The sequence below is a fragment of the Rhinopithecus bieti genome, unplaced genomic scaffold (genome assembly GCF_001698545.2).
Source record: "Rhinopithecus bieti isolate Rb0 unplaced genomic scaffold, ASM169854v2 scaffold_68834, whole genome shotgun sequence".
Taxonomy (NCBI): Eukaryota; Metazoa; Chordata; class Mammalia; order Primates; family Cercopithecidae; genus Rhinopithecus; species Rhinopithecus bieti.
In genome coordinates this window covers 424,779-450,599 of record NW_016826182.1, presented here as the reverse complement: position 1 = coordinate 450,599, position 25,821 = coordinate 424,779, and the positions used below count along the sequence as shown (strand labels likewise).

Genomic DNA, 25,821 nt, shown 5'->3' with positions numbered 1-25,821 from the left:
CTCGCTCTGTCGCCCAGGCTGGAGTGCAGTGGCTGGATTTCAGCTCATTGGAAGCTCCGCCTCCCGGGTTTACGCCATTCTCCTGCCTCAGCCTCTCAAGTAGCTGGGACTGCAGGCGCCCGTCATCATGCCCGGCTAATTTTTTTTATATGTTTAGTAGAGACGTGGTTTCACCGTGTTAGCCAGGACGGTCTCGATCTCCTGACCTGGTGATCCACCCGTCTTGGCCTCCCAAAGTGCTGGGATTACAGGCTTGAGCCACCGCGCCCGTCCTCTGGTGCTTTTATTGGAACAGAACTTGTCCAGTGACATGAGAGTTTTTGATGAAATTGAACAGAAACCGGGAATTTAACTTGATATAACAAGTATGGTCTATGTCAGAGAGCTAAATAAAACTACTTGGATCTTTTCCCTTCCTCTTGAAAACTCCTTAGTTTTTCTGATGCTCTTCTATTGCCATTCAAAATAAAAGCTTTATAACTCCACCTCAGTTGACTTATGCGTTAACATGACTTGAGGCAGTAAGTATCTCACTTTTTTTTCCATTTGTATAATTTTAGGAGTGGTCTCATGCATGTTGAGCTAAGATTTAGTGTTCAACAGTCTAGAAAAATGTGTGTGTGTATTTTTTTTTCTGGCACTGAAATTAGCTTCTTGGCATTTCACGTCATTTCTGCCTTTTTTCATCCAAAAAACTGATATTGTATTGAATCTGTAGAAATGGCCTCAGAATCATATACCACAGTCTAATTGTTTTTAAAACATAGTTATGAAAATAATAATTATAGCTAATACTTTGATACACTGCTTACTGTTTGCCAGGCACTGTTCCAAACATTAGAAATTACTATCTTTTGAGACAGGTTCTTGCTCTGTCACCCAGGCTAGAGTGTAGTGGTGCAGTCATAGCTCCCTGCAGCCTCAACTTTCTATGCTCCAGCAATCCTCTCACCTTAGCTTCCCGAGTAGCTGGGACTACGGGCATGTGCCACAACACCCTGCTAATTTTTAAATTTTTTGTGGAGACAGGGTGTCCCTGTGTTGCCCATGCTGGTCTTGACTTCCTGAGATCAAGCGATTTTCCTGCCTCAGCTTCCCAAAGTGTTGGGATTGAGCCACTGTACCTCACCAACACTAGAAATTATTTAGTATGTTTAATACTCTCAAGAATCCTATGAGGAAGGTTATATTTTCATTTCAACTTATAAATGGGAAAAGTGAGAGATAGAGGTTGAGTAGCTTGCCGAAAGTCACAAAACTATAATTAGCAAAGCCAGGATTTGAACTGGGTGCCCTCACTACAGATTCTGTGCTCTTAGTTATTGTGAAATCAAATTTTTGTGTGGTAGTGTAGAGAGTAAATATTGGGACCTCCTGGATTTCATGATAATTAAATATTGAGAGAATTACCTCTTTTTACATAATATGGTAAATTAAAATGTTCTTCATTTTCTTTTCTTTTACAGATTTGCAGATAATGGAATAGGACTGACCTTTGCCAGGTTTGTAATTGCTGAAAAATACTTATTTTAGAGCTTTAAGTTAAATAACCCTTGATTTTTTTTTTCTGATAATACACAGGAATGTTTTATCATTTTTTAACATAAAAAAAATTAGCACCCTCTTCCTGATACCACTAGAGGGCCAAAAATACATTTTTTCTTGATTAATTGAATTCATACCAAAGTACTAGGTTAATATAGCTGGAATTTCACAGAAGGATAATTTTTGCTTGGAAGAAAACACTTTTGATTTAGACTAAAGTTCTTAAAAAGTAGGGGAATAAAGGAAGGGAGTAAAAGTAGGGAGAAAATTAAAAAACTAATATTTTCTTTCTTATAAGCTGCTCTAATTTAGCAACAGTCTTTAAGAACTAAACTTTTTGTTCTATATGTTTTTCTACAGATAATAGTCATTCTAGTTGTCATGCTAAACACGCTTGTCATTTAATTCTTATAGTCAGGACAAGTTTGTTCTCATTTTCAGTGTTGTTGCCTGAGACTAGAGCAATCAATTATTGCTGCTAAATTAAAGTTTGTTTATATGTAGTTTGTAAATCATGTATTAATTCATATGAGGGCTGGGCGTGCTGGCTCACACCTGTAATCCCAGCACTTTGGGAGGCCGAGGCGGGTGGATCAGAGGTCAGGAGATCAAGACCATCCTGGCTAACATGGGGAAACCCCGTCTCTACTAAAAATACAAAAAAATTAGCCAGACGTGGTGGCGGGTGCCTGTAGTCCCAGTTACTCGGGAGGCTGAGGCAGGAGAATGAGGCGTGAATCTGGGAGGTGGAGCTTGCAGTGAGCTGGGATCGTGCCACTGCACTACATGCTGGGCGACAGAGCGAGACTCCATCTCAAAAAAAAAAGAAAAAAAAAAAAATTAACCAGGCGTAGTGGCATGCCTGTAATCTTAGCTACTCTGGAGGCTGAGGTGGGAGTATCCTGTGAGCGCAAGAGTTCAAGGTTGCTGCTCCAGCCTGACCGACAGAATGAGACCCTGTCTCTTAAAAAAAAAAATTATATATATATATACATTTGTATATATGTGTGTGTATATATATAGTAAGAGGAGTATATGTATGTATATATATTAAACTATAAGTAGGTACAGGTATTTTTATAGTTTAAAAGCAATTTCAAGGCTGAGTGTGAGGGCTCATGTCTATAATCCCAGTATTTTGGGAGGCTAAGGCAGGAGGATCACTTGAGGCCAAGAGTTCAAGACCAGCATGGGCCACATAGCAAGACCCTATCTCTACAAAAATTTTAAAAAATTAGCTAGGCGTGGTGGCATGCATGTGTGGTCTCAGCTACTTGGAAGGCTGAGGTGAGAGGATTGTTTGAGCCCAGCAGGTCAAGGCTGCAGTGAACCATGTTCTTGCCATTGTACTCCAGCTTGGGCGACAGAGCGAGAACCTGTCTCAAAAAAAAAAGCAGTTTCTGAAGACTTGTGAATATGTATTAGAGAAAGCTATTGACTTCTTTTAAAACTTTTAGCTTTTCAGTTATAGCATGCCTACATTTGAGAATACATTTAAATTTTCTAGAGAAATGTAGCTAATGATTGTTCTCATGTTAACAGTGATGGAAGCTTTCCAAGTGATGAAGGTTCTAGCCAAGAGGTATCTGAATCTCTCTTTGTTGGGGAGAGCAGGAATTACGGCTTTCAGGGTGGTCAGAACAAGTATGTAGGCACTGGAGGAATAGACCAGAAGCCTCGGACATTACCCAGGAACAGGTAAGCATTGCTTTAGCTGTAGAGTGTCGAATTTAAGCAGTAAAGGAAAACCTAATCCTCAGGGAAGTTTCTGTAATAATCCTGGATGGCTTGGTTCCTACTGTGAGACTCTTTTCCTATTTTATTATTTATTACTACTACTACTACTGCTACTACTACTACTGCTGTTATAATTATTATGTGTATTATCCTCCTGAAATTTTGGAGCATTAGTTATTAAACATTTCATAGATTTAATTATCAATTTTATAACAAAGAAACCTGTCTTGTTTCTCATTCCTTATATAAGACCTTATATAAACTGTTTTCTTCTTCCTTCTTGAGCCATAGAAAGTTGCCAAACCCTAAACTATGACATTAGGTCAGTTTTTCCTCAATGTGTGTTGTTGGTTTTCAGAAATAGCTACTGGAAAAAGGAAATTACCTACTGAAAAGAGTCCTAGGAAACGAGAGTTGATTGATGCCAAAGTTAACTCAAAACCCCTCCACGGCTGTCTAATTAATGGCGGTTTAGATGTTGAAGGGAACGGGTAGGCTCTTGGCATGTTTTCTGTTGTCATCATCATCACAGAGTCATTAAAATTGTACTTAGCACGTCTTCAAAGCTTTAAGGAAACTATTAACTAATAATTCATATCTCAATTCTGAGGCACAGTTTGGACTTCTCATGTTACTTGTGAGAAAACCAGGTAGAAAAACATTCAACAGTGTTTTTAGGCCTCACATCTGAGCCCATGTCATAATTCTTCAAGAATCAACTCCCCTAGAGGAGTACTATTGCTGGATGTTGGGCTGGAAGAAGGCAGAGGAATGGGGCAAACAGACTGCTAGCTTTGGGGTGTAGTGGTGCAGAGCGAGGACTCGGAGGAGAGCTGTACTATTTGCTGGAGAAAGGTCACTATGCTTGGCTGCTCACCTCTTGTGCTTGTCGTTGTGGAATATTGAGCACTGCTATGTGCTACACTCTGTGTGGAGCTCCTGTTAGCCCTTAGAAGCCACTGGGAAAAGAACCTCATGGATGTTTTAATCGCTAACATGTATTAAATGCTTATGATATGTCAGACCTTGTAAATATATTTACTTAATCCTCACAAAGCTCAATGAGATAGGCACTGCCAGCATCCTGTTTTACAAATGAGTATCTTACTAAATGTAGAGGAGGTGGAATTCAAACCCAGTTAGGTTGTCTTCAATGCTGTGCTCTTCACAATTAGGCTCTTGCTGCTGCTTCTAACGTGTAGATTTTTTAAAAAGCTGTATTGGTTGGCATATGGGCTGCGATGTGATGGTGGCCAAACCAATTCCACTCTGTGTTTTATATTGACCTCCAGGTTTATTTCAAAATGCTTTTTGCTGTTTGGTAAGGAGGATTTTCCAAAATCAAAATTTCTCATTAATTAATGGAATCTGCTTTAATCTTATGATATCTTTACAACCTGTGTTAGTCCATTTTCACACTGCTGATAAAGACATACCTGAGACTGGGCAATTTAAAATCAAAAGAAAGAGGTTTATTGGACTTACAGATCCACACGCTGGGGGAGGCCTCACAATCATAGCAGAAGTCAACGAGAGCAAGTCACATCTTATGTGAGTGGCATCAGGCAAAAAGAGAGAGCTTGTACAGGGAGACTCCTGTTTTTAAAACCGTAAGATCCCGTGAGACCCATTCGCTATCATGAGAACAGCATGGAGAAGACCTGCCCCCATGATTCAATCATCTCTCACTGGGTCCCTCCCACAACATGTGGGAATTATGGGAGCTACAAGATGAGATTTGGGTGGGGACACAGAGCCAAACCATATCACAACCTTTTCTACAGGGGAGAACCATGTTGAGATGTACGCTTAGCAATATTAAATACATCATGATGCGAAGGGTTTTAACTAGGCTATTTGCTTTTCTTGCTAGCATATATGCTTTTGCTGTAAAACATTGCCTAGTTGTAGAATAATTCGTTGCTATAGAGATCCTCTGCCATGCAGTTAAAGAGTTAAGGAATTCAGAATATTACCAGTTCTTATACATTAAGTATGGTTATTGATTTGTGATTAGTAGGCTAAGGAGTTTGTGTTTGAACAGAAAGGGGGAAAATGAAAAAAACAAAATTCTCAGTCTAGCTAAACCTGTTGACATGGTAAGCCTTGAGGGCTCATGCTTTCACACTTGTAAGTGTATCATTTTACCTTTGTACTATCATTTAGTGGCTTAAGGGTCAGTTCCCTACCTAAGCAAAGGCTTGTCTTTTGTTCTCATGGCTGGAGATTTGGAAACAAAGACCAAAATACCTGAGGTTCCAAATAAAAGATCTTAACTGAGTTGATTCTAGGAAAACAAAGTCACCTCTTCAGAGAGGCCTCCATTCTGTCTAAAATAGCGTCTTTCTCCCCACCCAATCCATCATAATGTCGTGTCTTATGGTCTCTATAGCACTTATTTTCTGAAATGATCCTTTGTTTTTCTGTTTGTCTTTCCCACTACAGCGTATGTTTCATTTGATCAGGGATCTTGTTTTGGTTCCCATTGTATCCTAGAATTTTGCATAGTGCATACAGGATATTTAGCTGTATTCATAAAACAAGTTAATGAAGTGCTGCTAAGGGGACAGCCCATGTGCATTAAACAAAATCTTGTATTTCCACAGGACATTCCCAATTAGAGGCTTTCAGATTTATGATGGGCCCATTCACCTCACCAGGAGCACTTTCAAAAAATATGTGCCAACTCCAGATAGGTACAGCAGTGCAATTGGCTTCCTCATGAAGAATTCCTGGCAGATAACCCCCAGGAATAATATCTCCCTCGTGAAGTTTGGTCCACATGTAAGTATGTTCTGTAGTTCCTATGTAGTGACTATGGTGAGAAAAGGAGGGATAGCACATTCCCAAAGACAAAAATGCAAAGGATTTGCACCGAGTCTGTATAAGTGGGAGGAAAAACACACACACAGGCAGCTCCTAATTCCATGCACACTCTCCCATTGAGTTCAAGGTGAGAACAGAAGTCCTGTGTGACTTGGGGTATGTTTGACATTCAAGTCATACCTTGATAGGGAAAATGACTTCAAGTGATGATACAGAAATTGTAGAGTTTCATAGGAACAAGAGGATATACAAGTTTGGAAAATTCAGTGAAATATATGCTGGTTGGGTAGTCCATTTCCACTAAGAGATTTGGGTACTTCCTGCTGTTTTACTTGTCTGAGGGCTATTCTTCTGGGGAACTAGAGGATAAGAGGTTGGGAATAAAGCAGAATACTGTGACAGTGTGATATAAATTAGGTTATTTCTTTTTTCTTTTCTGTTTTTTTCCTTTGAGGCAGGGTCTCACCCTGTCACCCAGGCTGCCGTGCAGTGATGTGAATGGTGGCACAATCATGGCTCACTGCAGCCTTAACCACCTGGGCTCAAGCCATTCCCCACCTCAGCTCCCTAAGTAACTGGGTCTACAAGCATATGCCACCACATCTGGCTACTTAAAATTTTTTTTTTTTTTTTTTTTTATAATAGAGAAAGGGCCTCATTAACCTGGGCTGGTCTTTAACTCCTGCCCTCAAATGATCCTCTCAACTTGGCCTCCCAAAGTGCTGGGAATATAGGTGTGAGCCACTGCACCTGGCTGAAATTGGGTTACTTCTGATATAAACTGTTGGAAGGTTTTTATGAAGATTGCAGATAGACTGTAAAAATTACCATTTACAGTACAGTAGCCCACAGGAATCGTTTTCTTACCAGTTTCACCAGTATCACCCGTACCTGTAACACACAGGACGATCTGATTACATGCCCCCAGGCTTTCATCATCTTGCCAGTTCCATGATGGCAGTGGCACAAGAAAGAGAGGTCTCAGGACATCTAGCTCCCTGCTCCCACAGGCAGCCACACCTGGAAAAGAAATCATCATTCTCTCATTCACATCTACCCACAAACTTTATAGTTGCCTAATTTAAAATAGAGCTTGATAGGTTTATCAAAGTCTATATCTGGTTTTCTACAACAGCTTGGGCGTGGATCAGAGGCACAGGTACAAATTGGAGTGTCAGCTTGTTGGCTGGTTCTTTCTTAGGCCATGTGACTCCAGGGGAGGGGTAGGACTAGGCTGGTAGATGACATCCACATAAATCAGCAGGATGAGTCTTGGATCACCTGTCCAGTATGGAGACTTGCTGTTTCCTTACTGCCCACGTGGACCTCCCCATAGTTCTCCATGTATTGCGATCACTGGCATAGGCATATTGAAAAGCGGTTTGTTAGACACTGTATTTGTTGTCCTAAAGTTATAACAGCATAAGACAATCCGTAGTGTTTAAGTCCAGCAGTTCATCCAGTCTGGAGTTTTCTATGGTGGGGGTGCTCTGAAGCTTATAAAGGGAGCAGTTTGCAAAATTTGCTTTACTTAGAAGGGTGGAAAATATGCTGTAAACTTTTATCAGATTTAACCATGTAGGAAAAGAGAAAAAGTGTGAAACCAAGAATGTGCAGCTACTTGTCTAGATGTCACAGTTTTCCATTGAGTTGCGTATCATTTAGATGTTCTGTTGATTTAAAAACACCCCAGGGCAAAAAGTGCATAAAAGCATTTAAGAGATGTATCTGCATGACTTGAATAGCGTTAGTATTATATAATTTACTGTTAATAAGAAGCAGCTAAAGGCTGTAAAACATGTCACCTGCAGCCCATTTTGCAGCTGTGCATTATGTGTTTGATAAAGGCTTTAAGTAAACCCCACTGGATGTGAAAATTATTGAGCTGAGTTTGGTCTGTATTGAGGAGTAAGATAGTAGTATGGGCTTTTTAGCAGATTCAAGTGAGTTTTTCAGTAACTCAGCCATACTAAGCCAACACTTAAACTGTGTTTCTGTTTTGACCTGTACTTATCTGTTTATTTTTTTGGTGGAGGGGGAGTCAAATGAACAAGTAACTAAAGCATTTGGAGATAAAATGATTAACTAGCTCTGAAGATAACCTGTCATAGATTTTTATTTCATTGAAGTATAATTTACATATAGGGGAATGCACAGATCTTACATGTACGTGTTTATAATTTTTATTTTATTTTATATATTTATGTATTATTTAGTTTATTGTTACTTTAGTTATTTTTTGAAAGGTCATCTCGCACTTCGACTTTAATATTTACTACGCGTTAGTTTACTTGGTTCCCTCATTTAGTTTTTTTAAAATAAATAACAGGTTCAAGGAAAGATATAAATGAAAGTACATTGTTTATTACTAGAGAAGAGAAAAATGTATACAAGGATAAGCCTCTAAATTCTTTCTTCCACATGCACGACTTTTTGGAATTAAAGTTCCAAATACCAACTTGAAGATATTTACAAGGATAATTTTCTTAACAAGCGACCAACTTAGCTGTGTGTTGGACATTTTTCATAGAATTCACTCCATACTTATAAACTAAATATATATTCTTATAGTTTACAGGACTTACCAGCATTATGCTACTTAACCAAGAAGAGGTATTCATGACTTGTTTACTGCGCAACATATTATAAAAGGTGATACAATTATTGTGGCTCCCTAAATGTTTAATTACTTGATTTCAACAGGACAATGAAAAAAAAATCATCAAGACAGGCCTGGGCTTTAAGATTTTTGTAAATCAATTCATATCTACTTTCCACATCATCTCCATTACGCTATACACATAGGTGACCCGTCCACCCCCACTATCCATCAACACAAATGATGGAACAATAATTTTTTCTCATCAAAAGTCTCCTCTCACAATATGAACATCACCAGCCAGAGTCTTGAGATAGTCATAACTCTCTTTGGTGCAAAGGTTTCCTGTGCAGAGAATGTGCTGAATTTTCCTGGCACCAGGAGTTTTTTGAATTTAGCTGGCAAACTGTTGCACCGGTGTGGGATGTGCAGATCTCCTAATACCAACACCAATCTGTGCCCAGCCATCCTGTCACCAGGCTCCGCTCAGTCACCACCACTGCCGCCGCCCTCTTCCTCAGGCTTCCGGTTTATAATTTTTAACAAATGTATGTGACTACATAGTCTTCCTTGAGTTTTGTCTGGGGAACAGGTAATAGGTTTTAAGTGGGGAAAAGAAGAATACAAATAAAGATGACGTTTAACATTTGCCCATTAAATAAATAAAGATGACGTTTAACATTTGCCCATTAAATACCATAAGGTTTTGGGACATTCCCCCCAACCCCAATATGTCATTAATTGAGTAGAAAACTCAGGTTGACTTGAGTGCCATAGCTGAACTATGAACTATAACTCAGAACTGCTCTAACCTTAAAGCAATCACAATGGACCTGCAGTCGGGTCACGGCAGGGGATGCTGAGATGGCAGGAGTCTTTACTTTGTGATGTCTTTCTTTTTCACTGTGGTCAGGTCTCTCTGAATGTCTTTTTTGGAAAGCCTGGTCCCTGGTTTGAAGACTGTGAGCTGGATGGTGATAAGAACTCCATATTCCACGACATTGATGGCTCTGTGACAGGATACAAGGATGCTTATGTGGGAAGAATGGACAACTACCTGATCCGCCATCCAAGCTGTGTAAATGTTACTAAGTGGAATGCAGTGATCTGCAGCGGGACCTATGCACAGGTAGGCTTAGCAAACGTATAATGCCCAAGTTCCTACCAGCTCCTGCCAGCACTGCTTCTGTGAGAAGTACTCTTCAGCTTTTCAGTGTGATTGACATTTTCCAAAGTGTGATCTATCTTCCTGTCCTGTCCTGTCGTTTCTTTTCTTTCTTTTGGTTCATCAGGAGTCATGGACTCCTGTAATTTTTCTTAAAACTCCCCAACTCCAGATCTATTTAAGAGGTGAAAAAGTGAATCCCAGAGAGAACAGCTGATTTACCCTGGGTTAAAGTGGTTGGAACATAGTTGGGGCGAGAACCCATGTTTCTTGACTCTTAGGTTTTCTTGCCACACTACAGCTATGCCCTCTGAGAGGTATTTTTATCCGTTGCTTTCGGGGTCATTAATCTCTACTTAAGACTCTGACTTTTGAGCAAAATATCAGTAGGTCACATGAAAAGTGAGACATTCCCGGGGACAGAGCTGGAGATTAGGAGTGAGTGGATAAGAAAGGAATCCAAGGAAAATTTCCTAATTATATTATGATATAATGTCTATGAAAATATGGAGATGATATACATTGAGAAACACCTCTTTGAAGACATTAAGCATTAATGTGTATTAACTTGATGCCTAGTATAAGAGGATGAACTAATTTGCAAGGTTGTGTATATGGTTAAGAGCACAGACTCTAGAGCTAGACTGCCTGGGTTTGAATTCTGGCTTTGTTATTTTCTAAAGTATGCATTAGGCAAGTTGATTAACTACTCTATGTCGGTGCACAATGGGGATAATAGTAATTACTCTCATAGGAGGCTGTTGTGAAGATAGAGTATATGCTTATATGTAAAGCATTTAGCATAAGGCCTGGCACATAGTTCAGTGCTTTTCTGCTCTTAGTATTATTTAAGGAGAAGAGCAGTAAGTTGCAAAGGTGATTTTAAGAGTCAAATTTTGGTGGGTGGAAGAGATTGCAGAATGGAGGTACCAGTTGCCCAGGATTTTGAAAAGAGAAGATCTTCCCCTCGTGCTCTGCCCCATGCAGACAATTAAAGGGTAGGGATTTTTTTTTTTTTTTTTTTTTTTTTTTTTTTTTTTTTTTTTTTGAGACAGAGTCTGCTCTGTCACCAGGCTGGAGGGGCAGTGGGTGCGATCTCAGCTCCCACCTTCTAGCCCACACCCTCCCCGGGTTCACACTTTCTCCTGCCAGGCCTCCCAGCAGCTGACTACAGGGCACCATCACCGACCCGGGCTCATTTTTTTGTATTTTTAATATAGACAAGGTTTCACCGTGTTAGCCAGGGATGTCTTGATTCTCCTGACCCTCGTGGATCCCACCTGCCCCTCGCCTCCCCCCAAAGGTGCTGGGTTACCAGGCATGAGCCACTTGCACCCAAAGCCAGATTAAATAATAGACTGTAATCCCCAGCACTTTGGAGGTTGAGCGAGGTTCACCTGAGTCTGGAGTTCAGCCCAAGCCTGGCCAACATGTTGAAACTCCATCTCTACTAAATAGAAACAAATTACCAGGCTGTTGGTGGTGGGCACCTGTAATCCCAGCTACTTTAGGGGCTTAAAGGGCAGGGGAGAATCGCTTGAACCTGGGGGCGGGAGGTTGCCAGTGAGGGCTGAGATCGGCACCATTGCACTCCGCCTGGGGCAACAAGAGGCGAAAACTCTGCTCAATGATAATAATTAATAATTAATAATAGATTAATAAAAAGGCTTTTAGTCTTTTTTGAAGCTACAGTTTTTGGCTAAGTTTCTTGGCCCAAGCCATTGCGTTTCATTGCATGTGTTGCATGTGTCATACGTTCTGTCTGTCTGTCCTTAAAGTGGCAGGTACGGCACTAATGGAAAACGTTGTATTTTTAAGTGATCTTAAAATGTTCCTATAAAAATGTGGTTATGGTAGCTCTTTATAAAAATTACCCATTGTGGAACTTCAATGGTGACATATTTTTTCATTTATTTCAAACATTTTAACTCAGTAAAGCATTCAGGTCCTTTTGAATATCTAATTGTATTTGAGAATATTAACCTGAACTATTTATTACCCCAAATCAAGTAGTAATTCTGTTTTATTTATAGATGAGAAAGGAAAGAAAGTCATCTAATACTTCTCAGGGGGGGCACTTGGGAATGGTAGGACCATAGGACCAGAAATGTACCTCTGCGAATTTGGAAATTTTGGGCCAGAAGCCCAGATCTGGCTGCCATTTGTTGTTCTTAGGAAATGATGTAGTAATGTCAAAAAATGGGAGCAATTGGATTCTCGAGATAGAATGATCATTTATTTAACTATTTGTAAATATTTTTTAGTGGATATGTTACTTTTTTTTTTTTTTTTTTTTTGAGACGGAGTTTTGTTTTTCGCTCAGGCTGGTGTGCCAAAATAGCACCTATCTCGGCTCACCCTGCCAACCCTCCAGCTCCCAGGTTCAAGCAATTCTTCTGCCCCTCAAGGCTCCAAGTAAGCTTGGGATTATTATGGGTGTATGCCCCCACCATGATTGGTTAAATTTTTGTATATTTAGTACGAGATGGGGTTTCACCATATTTGTCAGGCTGATATCGAACTTCCTGACCGCCAGTGATCCCCGCCTGCCTCAGTACTCCCAAAGGCCTGGGATTATAGGCTAGCCACTGCGGACTGCGAATATGGTGCTTTTTGATGACCTGAGGGATAAAGGTGCTCAGGAGAAAAGTGGTGATATAGGGAGAGTTTTAAGGTTATCTAAGGGCAGAAAGGCAAGAATATGCAGTGTATGTAAGCTCATATTACACCCACACACACCAACACCCACCACAAAATGTACATAAAATATACATATTACATAAATATATAGTTTAAATTAATATATATTATATATCAAATATATACTTAAATGAAGACAATCAATAGTCTTAAAATGTTTCCTGTCTATTTTAAATCTTTAAGTGGTGTCAGAAGAGTATTAAATAATTGAGGTAGTTAAAAAGGACATAAAATTGAGGAGTCAATATCAATAAGATTATAGAAATAACAGGGAAAAATACAGCAGTATTGTAGATTAAATGTCAATACTCTGCAGCTGCTTTAATATTCTGGAGAATTTGGTTACAGATACTGATTTGTTTTAGGAGATTTGTTCTAAGAATTTTCCTTTGTAGGATACATTTGGGGATGCCTTTTTTTGGCATGCCAAGTAGCTCTAATGCCACTGGAATACGTTCAGGACTTTCAGATTTGTCTCCGTTTAATATGTTTTTTCAGTTGTTGCACAGTACTTTATAACTTTTTTTTTGGAACGGGTGAAAATGGCTTTGTAGGCTGACGTAGGTCATGGAAAATTGAAAGCCAAAACTCTAAGATATATAAATTTTTCATCTCTTGGTTTAGAGGAAAGTCTCTTAGATTTGAGTAGAGGATATCAGTTTTCACATTAGTTTACTAATTTTTTTTGTATGTGTGTTCTTTAGACTGAGAGATTTCTTTGACAAGCTGTATAAGCCACAGAAGTTTTATATTCTGATGAATAAGCTGGCCTGTAGTGGTGGAAGCGATGATGAAGATCTTGGCTAGCAGAGCACATGGTCTGTTTTTACCATTTCTGGTTTAAGTCAGCTGCACTATAAGTGGCTTAGGATATAGTTGGCCGCTGCTCACTTAGTCTGGCACAGATCACAGAATCTCCCTTTTCAAAGTCGAGACACTTTGTGCTGAAAATGTCTGTTTAGCTATTTAAATTTTCATTTTCTTCCCTTCTTGATTATTTTTTCAAGGTCTATGTACAGACATGGAGCACTCAGAATCTTTCTATGACCATTACACGAGATGAGTATCCGTCCCACCCTATGGTGCTCCGAGGTATTAATCAGAAGGCTGCCTTTCCACAGTACCAGCCTGTGGTCATGCTGGAGAAGGGATATACCATCCACTGGAATGGGCCAGCACCACGGACTACGTTTCTATACCTCGTCAACTTCAACAAGTATGTTTCTGTTACTGTTATTTCAAATAGTTGAGCAAGTAGTAATTTAGTGGAGAAAAAGAATAACTTACATCTCCTTTGCAGCAAACAAAGAAAGCCAATTTTATGTACTTTGCTTCTTTTGTGAGGAGGCTGTATATTTTGTGTTTAGGGAATTAAGAGATTATACAAATTGAATCCTGTCATTTCAAAAGCATTTTGTTTTCTCTGTGATCAAGTTATTATGCACATTAAGCCATTCAACAATAGGTTTTAATATAGTCTGCTGAATGCTTTAATTCCCTGTAGCTGGGATGGGAAGTAGTTTTCTATGCAGTTCCAGCGGAACATTTGCTTACCTGAAAATTAAAAGATTTTGAGGCTGAGTTTAGACTTGTCAGAAGAAAGTGGTGGGACGGGTTAGTAATGCCTGTAGGGGCAAGAAGTGAAAGAGTTGGGACATGAAGGCCAGGTATTTGCTAGCCCTGCCTGAAGGCACTATTTTATCCCTTCTTGATTTCTCATTTGTCTGTTCTAATATCACATGCAATCCAAGGTGCTATTTTTATAATTGATTTATTCAAGTGTTTATTGTGTGTGAGTTGACATAAAGATGAATGAGAGAAGTACTTGCCTTCTAGGAGTTCACAGTAGACAGGTAGAAAAAACTCAAAAACCAAAGCTATTTTTTAATGGACAAATGATAGAGCAACTATTAAATAATTCTGCCTAAAGGAGTTGAGCCAGGCTGAGGTGAGGAATGATTCTGATGAAGCAATCCATCTTGTTCTATTAATAAAGCACAGTGTTGGGAAAGGGCCAGTTCTCCTGGGGGGAAATGATGGATTCAGTGTGATGGGGACATAGGGTGTATCAGAGGAAGTGACAGAAGGTGAAACTAGGAATGTGGGATGGGACTATTTAGAAAGAGAGGAGTAAACCACATGTATCTTATCAATCTAGATACATGTGGATATTAACCCATGCGACTCCATGAAACTACTGAGATATGTACCTGAAAAATTGAAATGGCTTGTTCACCTGAGTTGTCATCAAGCCCTGACTTGTCAGAACACTCTTAAAACATCCAGTTGAAATGAACGGAGTAGGACTAGAGCATATAGGAATTCAGCTTTAAGCAAGTCACCTCCAAGGATGGTGAACATTGTGGCAGATGCCCTTGTTCTGAGATTGTTAGGGTTCTGGCATGTGCTCTGAGCTGAACCATTACCATTACTATTACTGTTTTCCTGTAATCCTTGCTGCAGCCCTTTGTGCCCCACCCACACAGTCAACCAAGCCCAAAGGCCAGTACTCATTCCTGCCTCTTCTTTTTCCCTCATCACTCCATCTTATCAGTAACGGCACCCTGTTGGTTCCAGCTCCTAAAGTTATCTAAATCTGTCCACTTCTTTCTACCCACAGTGTTTGTGGCTAAGTCAAGCCATCATCTCTTGCCTGGCTCCATGGAGCAGTCCCCACCTCAGTCTCCCCACCTCCAATCCTTAGTCCATATTGTGGCCAGAGTGAGATTTCTGAAAGCCCAATCTGATATCATCAGTGAGTTGCAGAGAAGTCAGTGAAAGAAGCAAACAATTGTCAGAGAGGATGGAGAAATGTCAAAGGGTGATCAGTACTCTATAAGTTATATTGGGCAGAATTATGAATTGGAGGTGAGACATGACGATAAAATGGTATGCAGTGTTCTGTAAAGTACTGTGCATACCTTTCCATCAAATACTGAGCAAGTAAAAACATTTTAAAGTAAAAAAAAAAAAAGTTGAGCCTGGAAGTTTCAAAAATCCACATGGGCATGAAATTCAGTCATACTTGTTTAATTAGCTGAAACTTTTAAAATTACATGATGGTCAGAGGCAAAAGGAAGAGATGGACAATTTTTTTCCCCTCAATTTGAGATAATTATAGGGAAGTCATAGATTCTGTCATAATGCCATTTCTGAAAAATAACACTTCTTAGAAGTTATGAAAGCAGTACTTATTCATTAAACAAAATAAGGAAAATATAGAAAAGAAAATGGAAATAATCTATAGTCCTCCTAACCAAAGTGAGGTAAACATATATAAACATATATAGTATACATATATAGTATATTGTAAACATATATAGTATATTCCCCTCTTTCTAACTTCAAGTTGCTTTGTGCCTATGAATGTGCCATAATTTTTTTAACTTATCCCATGAACATTTAGGTCATTTCTCCTGCCCACCCCTCCTCCCCTACCCCCGCATTTTGCTGCTATAGACAATAATTCATAGAACATCTCTTCTTTTATATTTTTTGTCTGCATTTTCTAATTATTCTTTAGTGGGATTATTTTTTTCACTTTAAAACCTAGGTGAATAATTTTTTTTTTTTTCTTGAGACAACATCTTGCTCCATTGCCCAGGCTAGAATGCGGTGGTGCAATCTTGGCTTACTGCAGCCTCTGCCTCTTGGGTTAAATTAAATTACTTCTCCTACCTAAGCCTCCCAGGTAGCTAGGATTACAGGTGTATGCCACCACACCCAGCTAATTTTTGTACTTTTTGTACAGATGGCGTTTTGCCATGTTGCCCAGTCTGGTCTCAAACTCATGCACTCAAGTAATCTACCTACCTCAGCCTCCCAAAGTCTAGGATTATAGGCATGAGCCACTCCACCTGGCTATGTGAAGAATTTTAAGGCCTTGTTACATATTGTTTAAACATTTTTTAGAATGACAAAAAAGTTTGGGAAATAGTGATGATGATTGAACAACATTGAGAATGTACTTATTGTCACTGAACCATATGGCTAAAAATTATTAAAATGGTGAATTTTATGGTGTGTATATTTACTATAATAAAAGGTCAAAAGAAAATGATAAAAGTGGAAATGCTTTTAATGATTTTAAAAGGATTAATTTTATATTTAAGGACACTAAGAAAATCCTATGGCAATTTAGTGATATGCATCAAAAGCTTTAAAAAGGCATATACCTTTATATCCAGCAATTTTCCCACTAGGAACTCATCTGAATACATTTATAAAAGGTAAAATTATATTTATAAACAAAAAAAATTCTTTAGAATGCTTTTGCCAGTGTACAGTTCCACTCTCCATATATTAGTGTTTCCATCTTGTACACCTATACCCAACCATCTCACTTAATTTTCTTAAATTTTAAGAGTGTCTAAGTATATTTTATCCAACTTTTTTTAATGTTCTTTGAAATCCTGTTAAAACTAAGAATTTTTAGGGCTGGGCGTGGTGGCTCATGCCTGTAATCCTAGCACTTGGGAGGCTGAGGTGGCGGATCACTTGAGGTCAGGAGTTCGAGACCAGCCTGACCAGCATGGTGAATCCCCATCTCTACTAAAAGTACAAAAATTTAGCCATGCATGGTGGTGTGCCCCTGCAATCCCAGCTACTCGAGAGGCTGAGGCAGGAGAATTGCTTGAACCTGGGAAGTAGAGGTCGCAGTGAGCTGAAATCGCGCCACTGCACTCCAGCCCAAGCAAAAGAGCGAGACTCCATCTCAAAGAAAACAACAAAAAACAAAATCAAAAAAAAAAAAAAATTTAAAGGCTCGTATTTTTGCTGTATATCTATTGATATGAGAAATTTGAGCAACAGATGAAGGTGGGTGATTTGTTACTATGCCATGGTTCAGAACTTCCACTGCCAGTGGCCCAGCATACCGAAGAAATTTAAGGAGGAGAAAACCATGGGCAGGAAGTGGAAGAAGTGGGGCATGAAGGACAATTATTTGCGTATGCTATATTACTTAACAGATAATGGCGCAAGTGTAAACTAATTTTTTTATATTTCTCCTTTAAAGGAATGACTGGATTCGAGTTGGCCTTTGCTATCCGTCAAACACAAGTTTTCAAGTTACCTTTGGCTATTTGCAGCGGCAGAATGGCTCATTATCCAAAATCGAAGAATATGAGCCTGTGCATTCACTGGAAGAACTGCAAAGAAAGCAATCTGAGAGGAAATTCTATTTTGACTCCAGCACGGGGTAATTCAGTGAAACCAGGGAATGAGAATTATTCCTATTTTTCTTTAATGGTGAAATTGCTAGTTCTTCAGCATCGCGGCTGTTTAGTAAAGCAGCTGATGTGGGTAATTCTCTGCACATCTCTATTAGAGGTTTAGAGGGGAACTAGAATGACTCGTAATTATAGTTGGCAGTAGGGATCGAGTGAAGATGTTTGCTGTGTACGTATTAAGGCAATTTAGAGAGAGAAATTATGCCTTGTCAATGAAGAACCAGTAGGCCCAGTTGGAAATTACAATAATTTTTTCCCATAATAGTTCTTCATATGATTATTTACATGTGATATAGTTCATATTTCAGTGAAAGCTCATTTTTCTCTTCCTGACTTAAGGCTATCTTTCAAGTTGACCTTGAGTTTTTGAAAATCACTGTATAACTGTGGAATATTTGCTTTCAACTTTCTCTGGGCTGCATCTTTCCACTTTTTAATTCCAATCCTGTTCTCCTGGGGTCCTGTTGGTTTTGACTGCTTTTACCCACTTACAGTCTCTCAGCCTGTGGGCTATGGTAGGCTCCATCTCCTGTACTCTTCCAGTAGGTAGCATGTACCTTCAGCCTCTTCCCTCATGCAGACATTCCTCCTATATGCCATTGTCTATGCACTATAAAGATACCAATGGAAAGAAGACACATTTCTTCTGCAAACTCAGTCCATTGAGGAATGTGGGCATGTAAAGCAAGACATTAGAGAAGGAAAGGTTGAATGCTCTTGGTCCTATATTCAATGTGCCTTTTGGGCTGCCTCAAGTTCAGCCTAGAACAACCAGTGACATCCTGAGAGGGTGACTCTGGAGCTGATTCTTGAGAAACACTTAGGAGGAGATGGAAAAAGAAATAGGTGAGATGTCTTACACTGAAGAGACAGTGTGCACAAATGCATGGGGGCATGGCAGAACATGGCATTGCATGTTTGGGGAAAGGCAAGAATTTCAGAGTGGGGAGAAGGGTGACGAGATTGACTTGGGGAATGAAGTTGGGGCTCAGTTGTTTAGTGCCTGGTTAGCCTTTAAGTAAGATGCAACTCATTTGCCCTCCCAGTCCCCCACCAGCCAGTGTTACCAGCTTAAAAGTTTTATTATTATAATTGTCTCCAATTTTAATTTTTTGTCTTTTTCTTTTTTTTTCTTTTTAAGAGACGGGGTGGTTGCCCAGGCTGGAGTGCAGTTCATAGGCACAGTTGTGGCACATTATAGCCTTGATCTCCTGGGCTCAAGTGATCCTCCCACCTCAGCCTCCCAAGTAGCTGCTGCCACCACACCCAGCATTGATTTTCGAGTTGTGATTAGACTTAAACAACTACCTGGATTTTCATTCTGTAGATGATAGAACTTCCAGATTCCCACTTGATTTTCCACAAGAATAAAAAATAATCCACATTTGTAAGGATAGTCTGGTGACAAGTTAATGATTAAAAGTGTAACAAGATGGGAAATACTTTCTGATCTGGGTATTTCAAGAATCCTGAGGTCCTAATTCTTTTTATTAGGTTGGTGCAAAAGTAATTGTGGGTTTTGCCTTTTTTCTTTTTTTTTCATGCTCTCAGTCCTAGAGATACTTGATGTGCCATTTGGGCTGATTTATATCTCATAATCTCAACTTTGTACTGTTTATTGACCTCATATTAAAATGTGAATTCTTTAGTAATCAATCACACTTGATCATGTGTTTTTAGAATCTTGACTTCCTTTGGTTTGGAAGGACTGGGTTTGCTGACAGATATTGAACTCTCACCTGGAACTTAGACTTTTTCATTCATCTTGGCAGTGGGAAGATAATTCAGAATGGGTGGGATGGACTGTTCATTTTGCCTGATTTGGGCCCTAATATAGACTGAAGGAACCCAGGTCCATCTGCTCTTCGTAAATATCACAGGAATTGATTTGAGACTTTATCTTGGCCTTAGCCAAACGAGTCACAGTTCCTGTTTTTATTATTTCAGTTTTGTGCCTTAACCAAAATGATTTATGAACCAGAACAACCAAAAGAATGAGCCACACTAATTTACCAAATCCTAAACTCAACACATTATGTATAAAGTGTTCCAAGGAATTTTTGAGCCAAACCAAATTTCATCCCCCCAAATTACCTATTGAACTAATTCAAACCAGAAATCAGCTTTGATATGTTCCAGAACAATGGAAGCAGGGTATGAAAATATTTCCTAAAGTGTTATTGCATTTGACTTAGGACCCTTGAAGGATAGAAAGAAAACATAAATAACTTTATTAATTTTGTAATTTATGTTTTAAGGAAAAGTTACGATAGTGGAGGAATATCCCTTTTGGCCATGAACTGATTTGAGGAATTTTGTAAGTTTTTGAGAGTAAGTCTAACTACATGGATTGGTTTCTGTTTCGTGCAGGTTACTGTTTTTGTATCTCAAAGCCAAAAGCCACAGGCATGGCCACAGTTACTGTTCATCTCAGGGATGTGAAAGAGTCAAGATCCAGGCAGCCACAGACTCAAAGGACATCAGTAACTGCATGGCCAAAGCGTACCCACAGTACTACAGAAAGCCATCAGTGGTCAAGCGGATGCCGGCCATGCTCACTGGACTTTGTCAAGGCTGTGGCACTCGGCAGGTAAACAAGGATGAAAAGTGGTCTGTGGCCAGGGAGAGAAAGTCAGAGGGTTTCTTTGCAATAGGAGCACTTTTCTTTGAAACATCTATGTTGCCCATTTATGGACACTGCATGGTATCACCTGAATTTGGCCCATGCTAAAATGTGAAGCGCATAGGAAGCAAACTAGTTCAAATTTATAACAGAGATACGTTCCCCTGTGATACATCAGTTTATCCTGAACAACTACAGATTTTCCACAGTTTTAAATTAGAGGTTACTATGTTGGTCCTAATTTTTTTTTCTTTCTCAGATGTTTGATTCTGTTGCAGTATTACTGTTGGATTTTCATGCCAGTGATATAAAAAAGATACTTTGTTTTGTTGGCACAGTGTGAAATTTCTTTTCAAAAATACACCTAATATGAAAATTGTTTCCTTTTATAAGGTGGAAATCCGCTCATATTTTGAAGCACATGCTATTATATCTATCTGTAATTAAAGTATAGACTATCACATCACTCTGTCATTTTTATTTTAAAAAAAAAAAGTACGGACTGACTTTGGTTAGAAATGAAAATGCTTCTTCTAACGTTCTTGATTACATGACCGCCTACTGGATCTCAAGAAAGCAGTGCAATGAAAGTGAACCCAAAATACGAACTAAAATTGGGCATACAGAAAGGGTCCAAAGGAAATCAGATCAGTTCCAAGTGAAAAAACAAAGGATGGAGCTGCCCTGATTTATATTTCACACAAACAAATATGGGCTAAGGGAAATTGTTCTCAAAGTGTGGCCCCCAGACCAGCAGCATCAGGATCCCCTGGGAATTTGTGGAAAATGGGAATTCTTGGGCCTCACCCTCATCCTACTGAATCAGCAACTGGGGGACTGGGGCCCGGCACTCTGTTTTAACCAGCCCTGCAGCTGATTCTGATACATGTTCACATTTGAGTTCCACCGAGAATTTTTTTTAAAAAGCAATAATTACCACAAATATGCATACTGCCTCTTAGTATGGAGAAAACTAAATCTTTCTTTTCATTTATCACTATCCTAAGTGATTTAAGAAAACAAAATCACTTCCACTAATAAGTTCCATATTTCTCTTTTCTTTTTTCATTATTTATATCCATTAGTGGCAATAAGAGCAGGAAAAAAGAGGTGGATTTATGCTTCCCACTAGGATGTATAAGTTTGTTTGTTTGTTTTGCTTTTTATTGTTGTTGTTGAGATGGAGTCTCTCTCAGTTGCCCAGGCTGGAGTGCAGTGGCGCGATCTCAACTCGTTGCAACTTTGCCTCCCGGGTTGGAGGGATTCTCCTTCCTCAGCCTCCTGAGTAGCTGGGACTACAGGTGCATGTGACCACATCTGGCTATATTTTTGTATTTTCACTAGAGACGAGGTTTTGCCATTTCACCCAGGCTGGTCTCAAACTCCTGACCTCAAGTGATCTGTCTGCCTCAGCTTACCAAAGTGCTGGGATTACAGGTGTGAGCCACCGTACCTGGCCATTTTTTTTCCCCAATGGCAACTTTACTATCACAATCTTAGTCTCTCATATTTCTGAGCTACCTCTATTTTTTCATACAAGTAAAACCAAAAATAAACCAACCAGACAAAACAACACAACAAAAACAACCCTGTATATGAAAGTTATATGATTCCTTGCCAGGCCAATTTAATAATAAAATGTTAAAGTGACATTTTGAGATAATGTTTGTGGGGAAGTATATTTTCTAGCCTAATTCTCAAGCTGGATTTGTTAAGACCCCTCAATATTGAAGAGACTTTGTATAATTTATAATAAACATTATAACTTATAAAAATAATTTAATTATCATTGGAAATATTCTAGGCCTATGTTGTTAAATGATTCCATGCACTAATACTTAGCATTCTTTATCTTTTGTGCAAGAAGCATTGATCAGAATTCATTTTTTAAAAATGTTTTGATTATTGACTTTGCGCAGTTGCAAAGTAGTTGAAGTATCTGGGAATATCACTTCTACTTGAAAATTTGTAGGTAATTTTTTTTTTTTTTTTTTAAATATAGAGGCGGGGTCTCACTATGTTGCCTAGGCTGGTCTCGAAGTCCTGGGCTCAAGCGATCCTCCCACTTTGGCCTCCCAAATTGTTGGGATTACAGGTGTGAACCACCACACCTGGCCTAATTTTTGGTCTGACTGTCAAAACCAAACACATGTATATTAGGAGTAAATAGGAAAATTCACAAGAGTTTTTGACCCCAAACTTGGAGACTTCAAAGAACTATCCAGCTTCCGAATGCTACTTGAGATCATTTTGACTGTTTATTTTTTGTTTTTTGTTTTTTTGAGATGGAGTCGCACTCTGTCACCCAGGCTAGAGTGCAGCAGTACTATCTCAGCTCGCTGCAACCTTCATCTCCCAGGCTGAAGTGATTCTCCTGCCTCAGCTTTCCAAGTAGCTGGGACTACAGATGTGTGCCACCTGCCTGGCTGATTTTTGTATTTTTAATAGAGACAGGAGTTTGCCATGTTGACCAGGGCTGGTCTTGAACTCCTGACCTCAGGTGATCCGCCCACCTCAGCCCCACAAAGCACTGGGATTACAGGCATGAACTGCCGTGCCCGGCTGATGGTTTATTCTTGCAGGGAAGTTGTTAACATTGGTTTATATGGACAGTGTACCTCTAAGTGTTAAACTGTGTGAGTTAAGTGTTTCTGAATGAGAAGAGAGCCTTTAGGGAGGAGATAGGCTTTGGAGACTGGGAATAATTTGGAGGAGTACAGGGAAAAGGGAAGGGCATTCTTGGGAAGGGAACAGCATCAGCAAAGGCAGAGTGGCAAGAAAGAGGGTGGAGTGCTTGTGGGAAAGCGAGGCCCTGCCTGAGTGTAACAGAACAGAGAGAAATAGGGGCCTATCTGTAAGGCCCGGCTCTGTTTATGGAACGCTTTGCAGATCACAAAGAGGAGTTGAGACCTGCGCATGTACAAAGTTAGTAAATGTTTCTTAACAGGGTAGTCCTTGTTATCTACACTTTCCTCAGTCCTAGAGTGACTGAGGGACCATGGTCTGAAAAAAACTGTAAAAAAAATTTGTGCCTGTTTTTCCATAAAATGTTTACAAAGATTTAAATATAAAGCACATTTATTTAATCACTTATGGAACGGAACAAGAGTAATATTTATTTGAAACTGGTGTTGCTCCAGAAAATGAAGAACAAATATATACTTACTGTGTTAAGAATATCAAGATGGAATTCTAGGTCATGAAATACGTACAAAAAGTTCAGAATAAGAAATACAACCACTGGCTTTAATTATAATTAAGTTCATATTGAGGGAACCTTTTGGAGGAAGGTAAGAGTTGCCATAAATATGGAACATCTTCTCTGTCTAGGTGGTGTTTACTAGTGATCCTCATAAAAGTTACCTCCCTGTGCAATTCCAGTCACCTGATAAAGCAGAAACCCAGCGTGGAGACCCGTCTGTTATTTCTGTAAGTACCATCTGGTGTTATCTTAGTCTGTTCGAGGTGGTATAACAAAATGCCATAAACTAGGTAACATAAACAACAGAAATTTATTTCTCACAGTTCTGGAGGCTGGAAAGTCCAAGAGCAAGGCACCAGCAAAATTGAGTGTCTGGTGGCCTGATTCATAGATGGCACCTTCTCACTGCGTCCTCACAGGGTAGAAGGGTCCGGGGTCACTCTCAGGCTTCTTTTATAACAGCACTGATCCCATTCATGGGGGTTACACTGTCATGTCCTGATCACTTCCCAAAGATTCTACCTGCTAATACTGTTACCTTGGAGATTAGGATTTCAACATAGAAATATTTGGCAGGACACAGACATTCAGACCAAAGCAGATGTGTACACCGTCACAGCTTCTTGCTTTTATCTTCTGTCTTGGTGACAGGAATTACTTCTGGCTATAATCACTGGTTTGTAATCACATTCTCTATTATTGATAGCAAGCAATACAATAGAGGTATAAATACCTCCTAAACATTTGTGTTTTTAAATAAATTTAAGAGATGTTTTTTCCTGAGTAGATTGTGTTTACTCATTAACCTTATTCTTTGAAACTTAAAATAAGCTTCAAAGTTGTTTAAGAGATGGGAAATGAAAGTTTTAACATCTCTTCAGCCTTTTATTTTAAGGTTGCCTCTTCTCTATTGTTTCAGTTGAGGAAATGAAGATGCAAAGTGTTAGTTGTCTTTTCTAAGTGACTTGATGGAAGTTTAGACATGAGTTTCGGTGTCAACACTAGCATTTGTGCATAGAGCAAGGTTAGCCACTGAGAACCAGGTCTCAGCATGTGGCCTCTCCAAAATCAGCTTGACCTAGGTGCCACCATACAAAGAACTCTTTGGGTGACAGGTATCCAGCCTTTCAACTAATACTCAGCCAAGGCCTGTGCCATCTCATGTGGTCTCTTTAGGGGCTTGGTTTTTTTAGTGGTGGGCAGCATAATCACAAATCCATATATATGTGGAGAAAATTAAATTTTACTTTTTTTCTTAATTTTTTGTATTATGGTAAAGTACACATAAACTTTACCATCTTAACCATTCTCAAGTGGTCAGTTCAGTGGTATGAAGTCCATTCATATAGTTATACAACCACCACTGCCATCCAGCTCCAAAACTTCAGTTCTACTTCACAACTCTGAATTAAGACTGTCCCTATGTAAATGTAGCTCAATGATTCTTTTTTTTATTATTATTGTTATTGTTGCTGTTGTTGTTTTGTTTGTTTTTGAGACAGGTTCTCCCTGTGTCACCCAGGCCAGAGTGCAGTAGAGCAATCTCGGCTCACTGCAACCTCCACCTCCCGGGCTAAATTGATCCTCCCACGTAGCAGGGACTAAAGGAACATGCTACAGCACTTGGTTAATTTTTAAAATATTTTTTATAGTGACGGAGTCCCACTATGTTGCTCAGGCTAGTCTTGAACTCCTGGGCTCAAGTGATCTTCTGGCCTTGGCCTTCCAAAGTGCTGGGATTACAGGTGTGAGCCACCACACCAGGTTAAAGATTCTTCAAGTCTGTGTTTATGCCTGTTCCCCTCCTTTAGCAGTCCTGCATTTTGTAATACACTCATGATGTAATTTTATTGGCATGAAATTTGCTAGCTCAGCATCTGAATGCAGTCAGCTGCATGAGGAACCTGATCCCAGCCTGTTAGCATGGTATCTACTGGGAATTGCATAAGGGAAGCAGGTGGGTGCTGAATCTCACTGTTCTAGTAGTTTACTAGGTAACAGAGAGAGAGAGAGAGAGAAAGAGAGAGATGGGGAGAGCGTTTTGCCAAAAAAAAAAAAAAAAAAAAAAAAAAAAAAAAAATCGCAGACAGGCTATGTCCTAGAGTCTGAAAACATTGTTTGACTCTGTTGTTACACACTGGGTGCCTGGGAGTCTAGAAAAGTCATATTTATCAACAATACTTTTACATTCAT

General features: G+C 39.4%; 1 protein-coding gene and 1 pseudogene across 1 annotated transcript in view; one reads left to right on the top strand and one right to left on the bottom strand.

Moving 5' to 3' along the window:
- The window catches only part of CEMIP2 (cell migration inducing hyaluronidase 2), a 91,143-nt gene that overhangs the window by 55,994 nt on the left and 9,328 nt on the right, over positions 1-25,821 (top strand). The window contains exons 13-20 of the mRNA XM_017863322.1: positions 1,437-1,502; positions 3,088-3,243; positions 5,889-6,066; positions 9,621-9,836; positions 13,580-13,788; positions 17,590-17,772; positions 20,174-20,393; positions 23,757-23,855. Of these exons, the coding sequence (XP_017718811.1) occupies positions 1,437-1,502; positions 3,088-3,243; positions 5,889-6,066; positions 9,621-9,836; positions 13,580-13,788; positions 17,590-17,772; positions 20,174-20,393; positions 23,757-23,855 (1,327 nt within the window). The remainder of the gene's footprint in view (positions 1-1,436; positions 1,503-3,087; positions 3,244-5,888; positions 6,067-9,620; positions 9,837-13,579; positions 13,789-17,589; positions 17,773-20,173; positions 20,394-23,756; positions 23,856-25,821) is intronic.
- Positions 8,902-9,612, bottom strand: LOC108522873 (vacuolar protein sorting-associated protein 29 pseudogene; annotated as a pseudogene).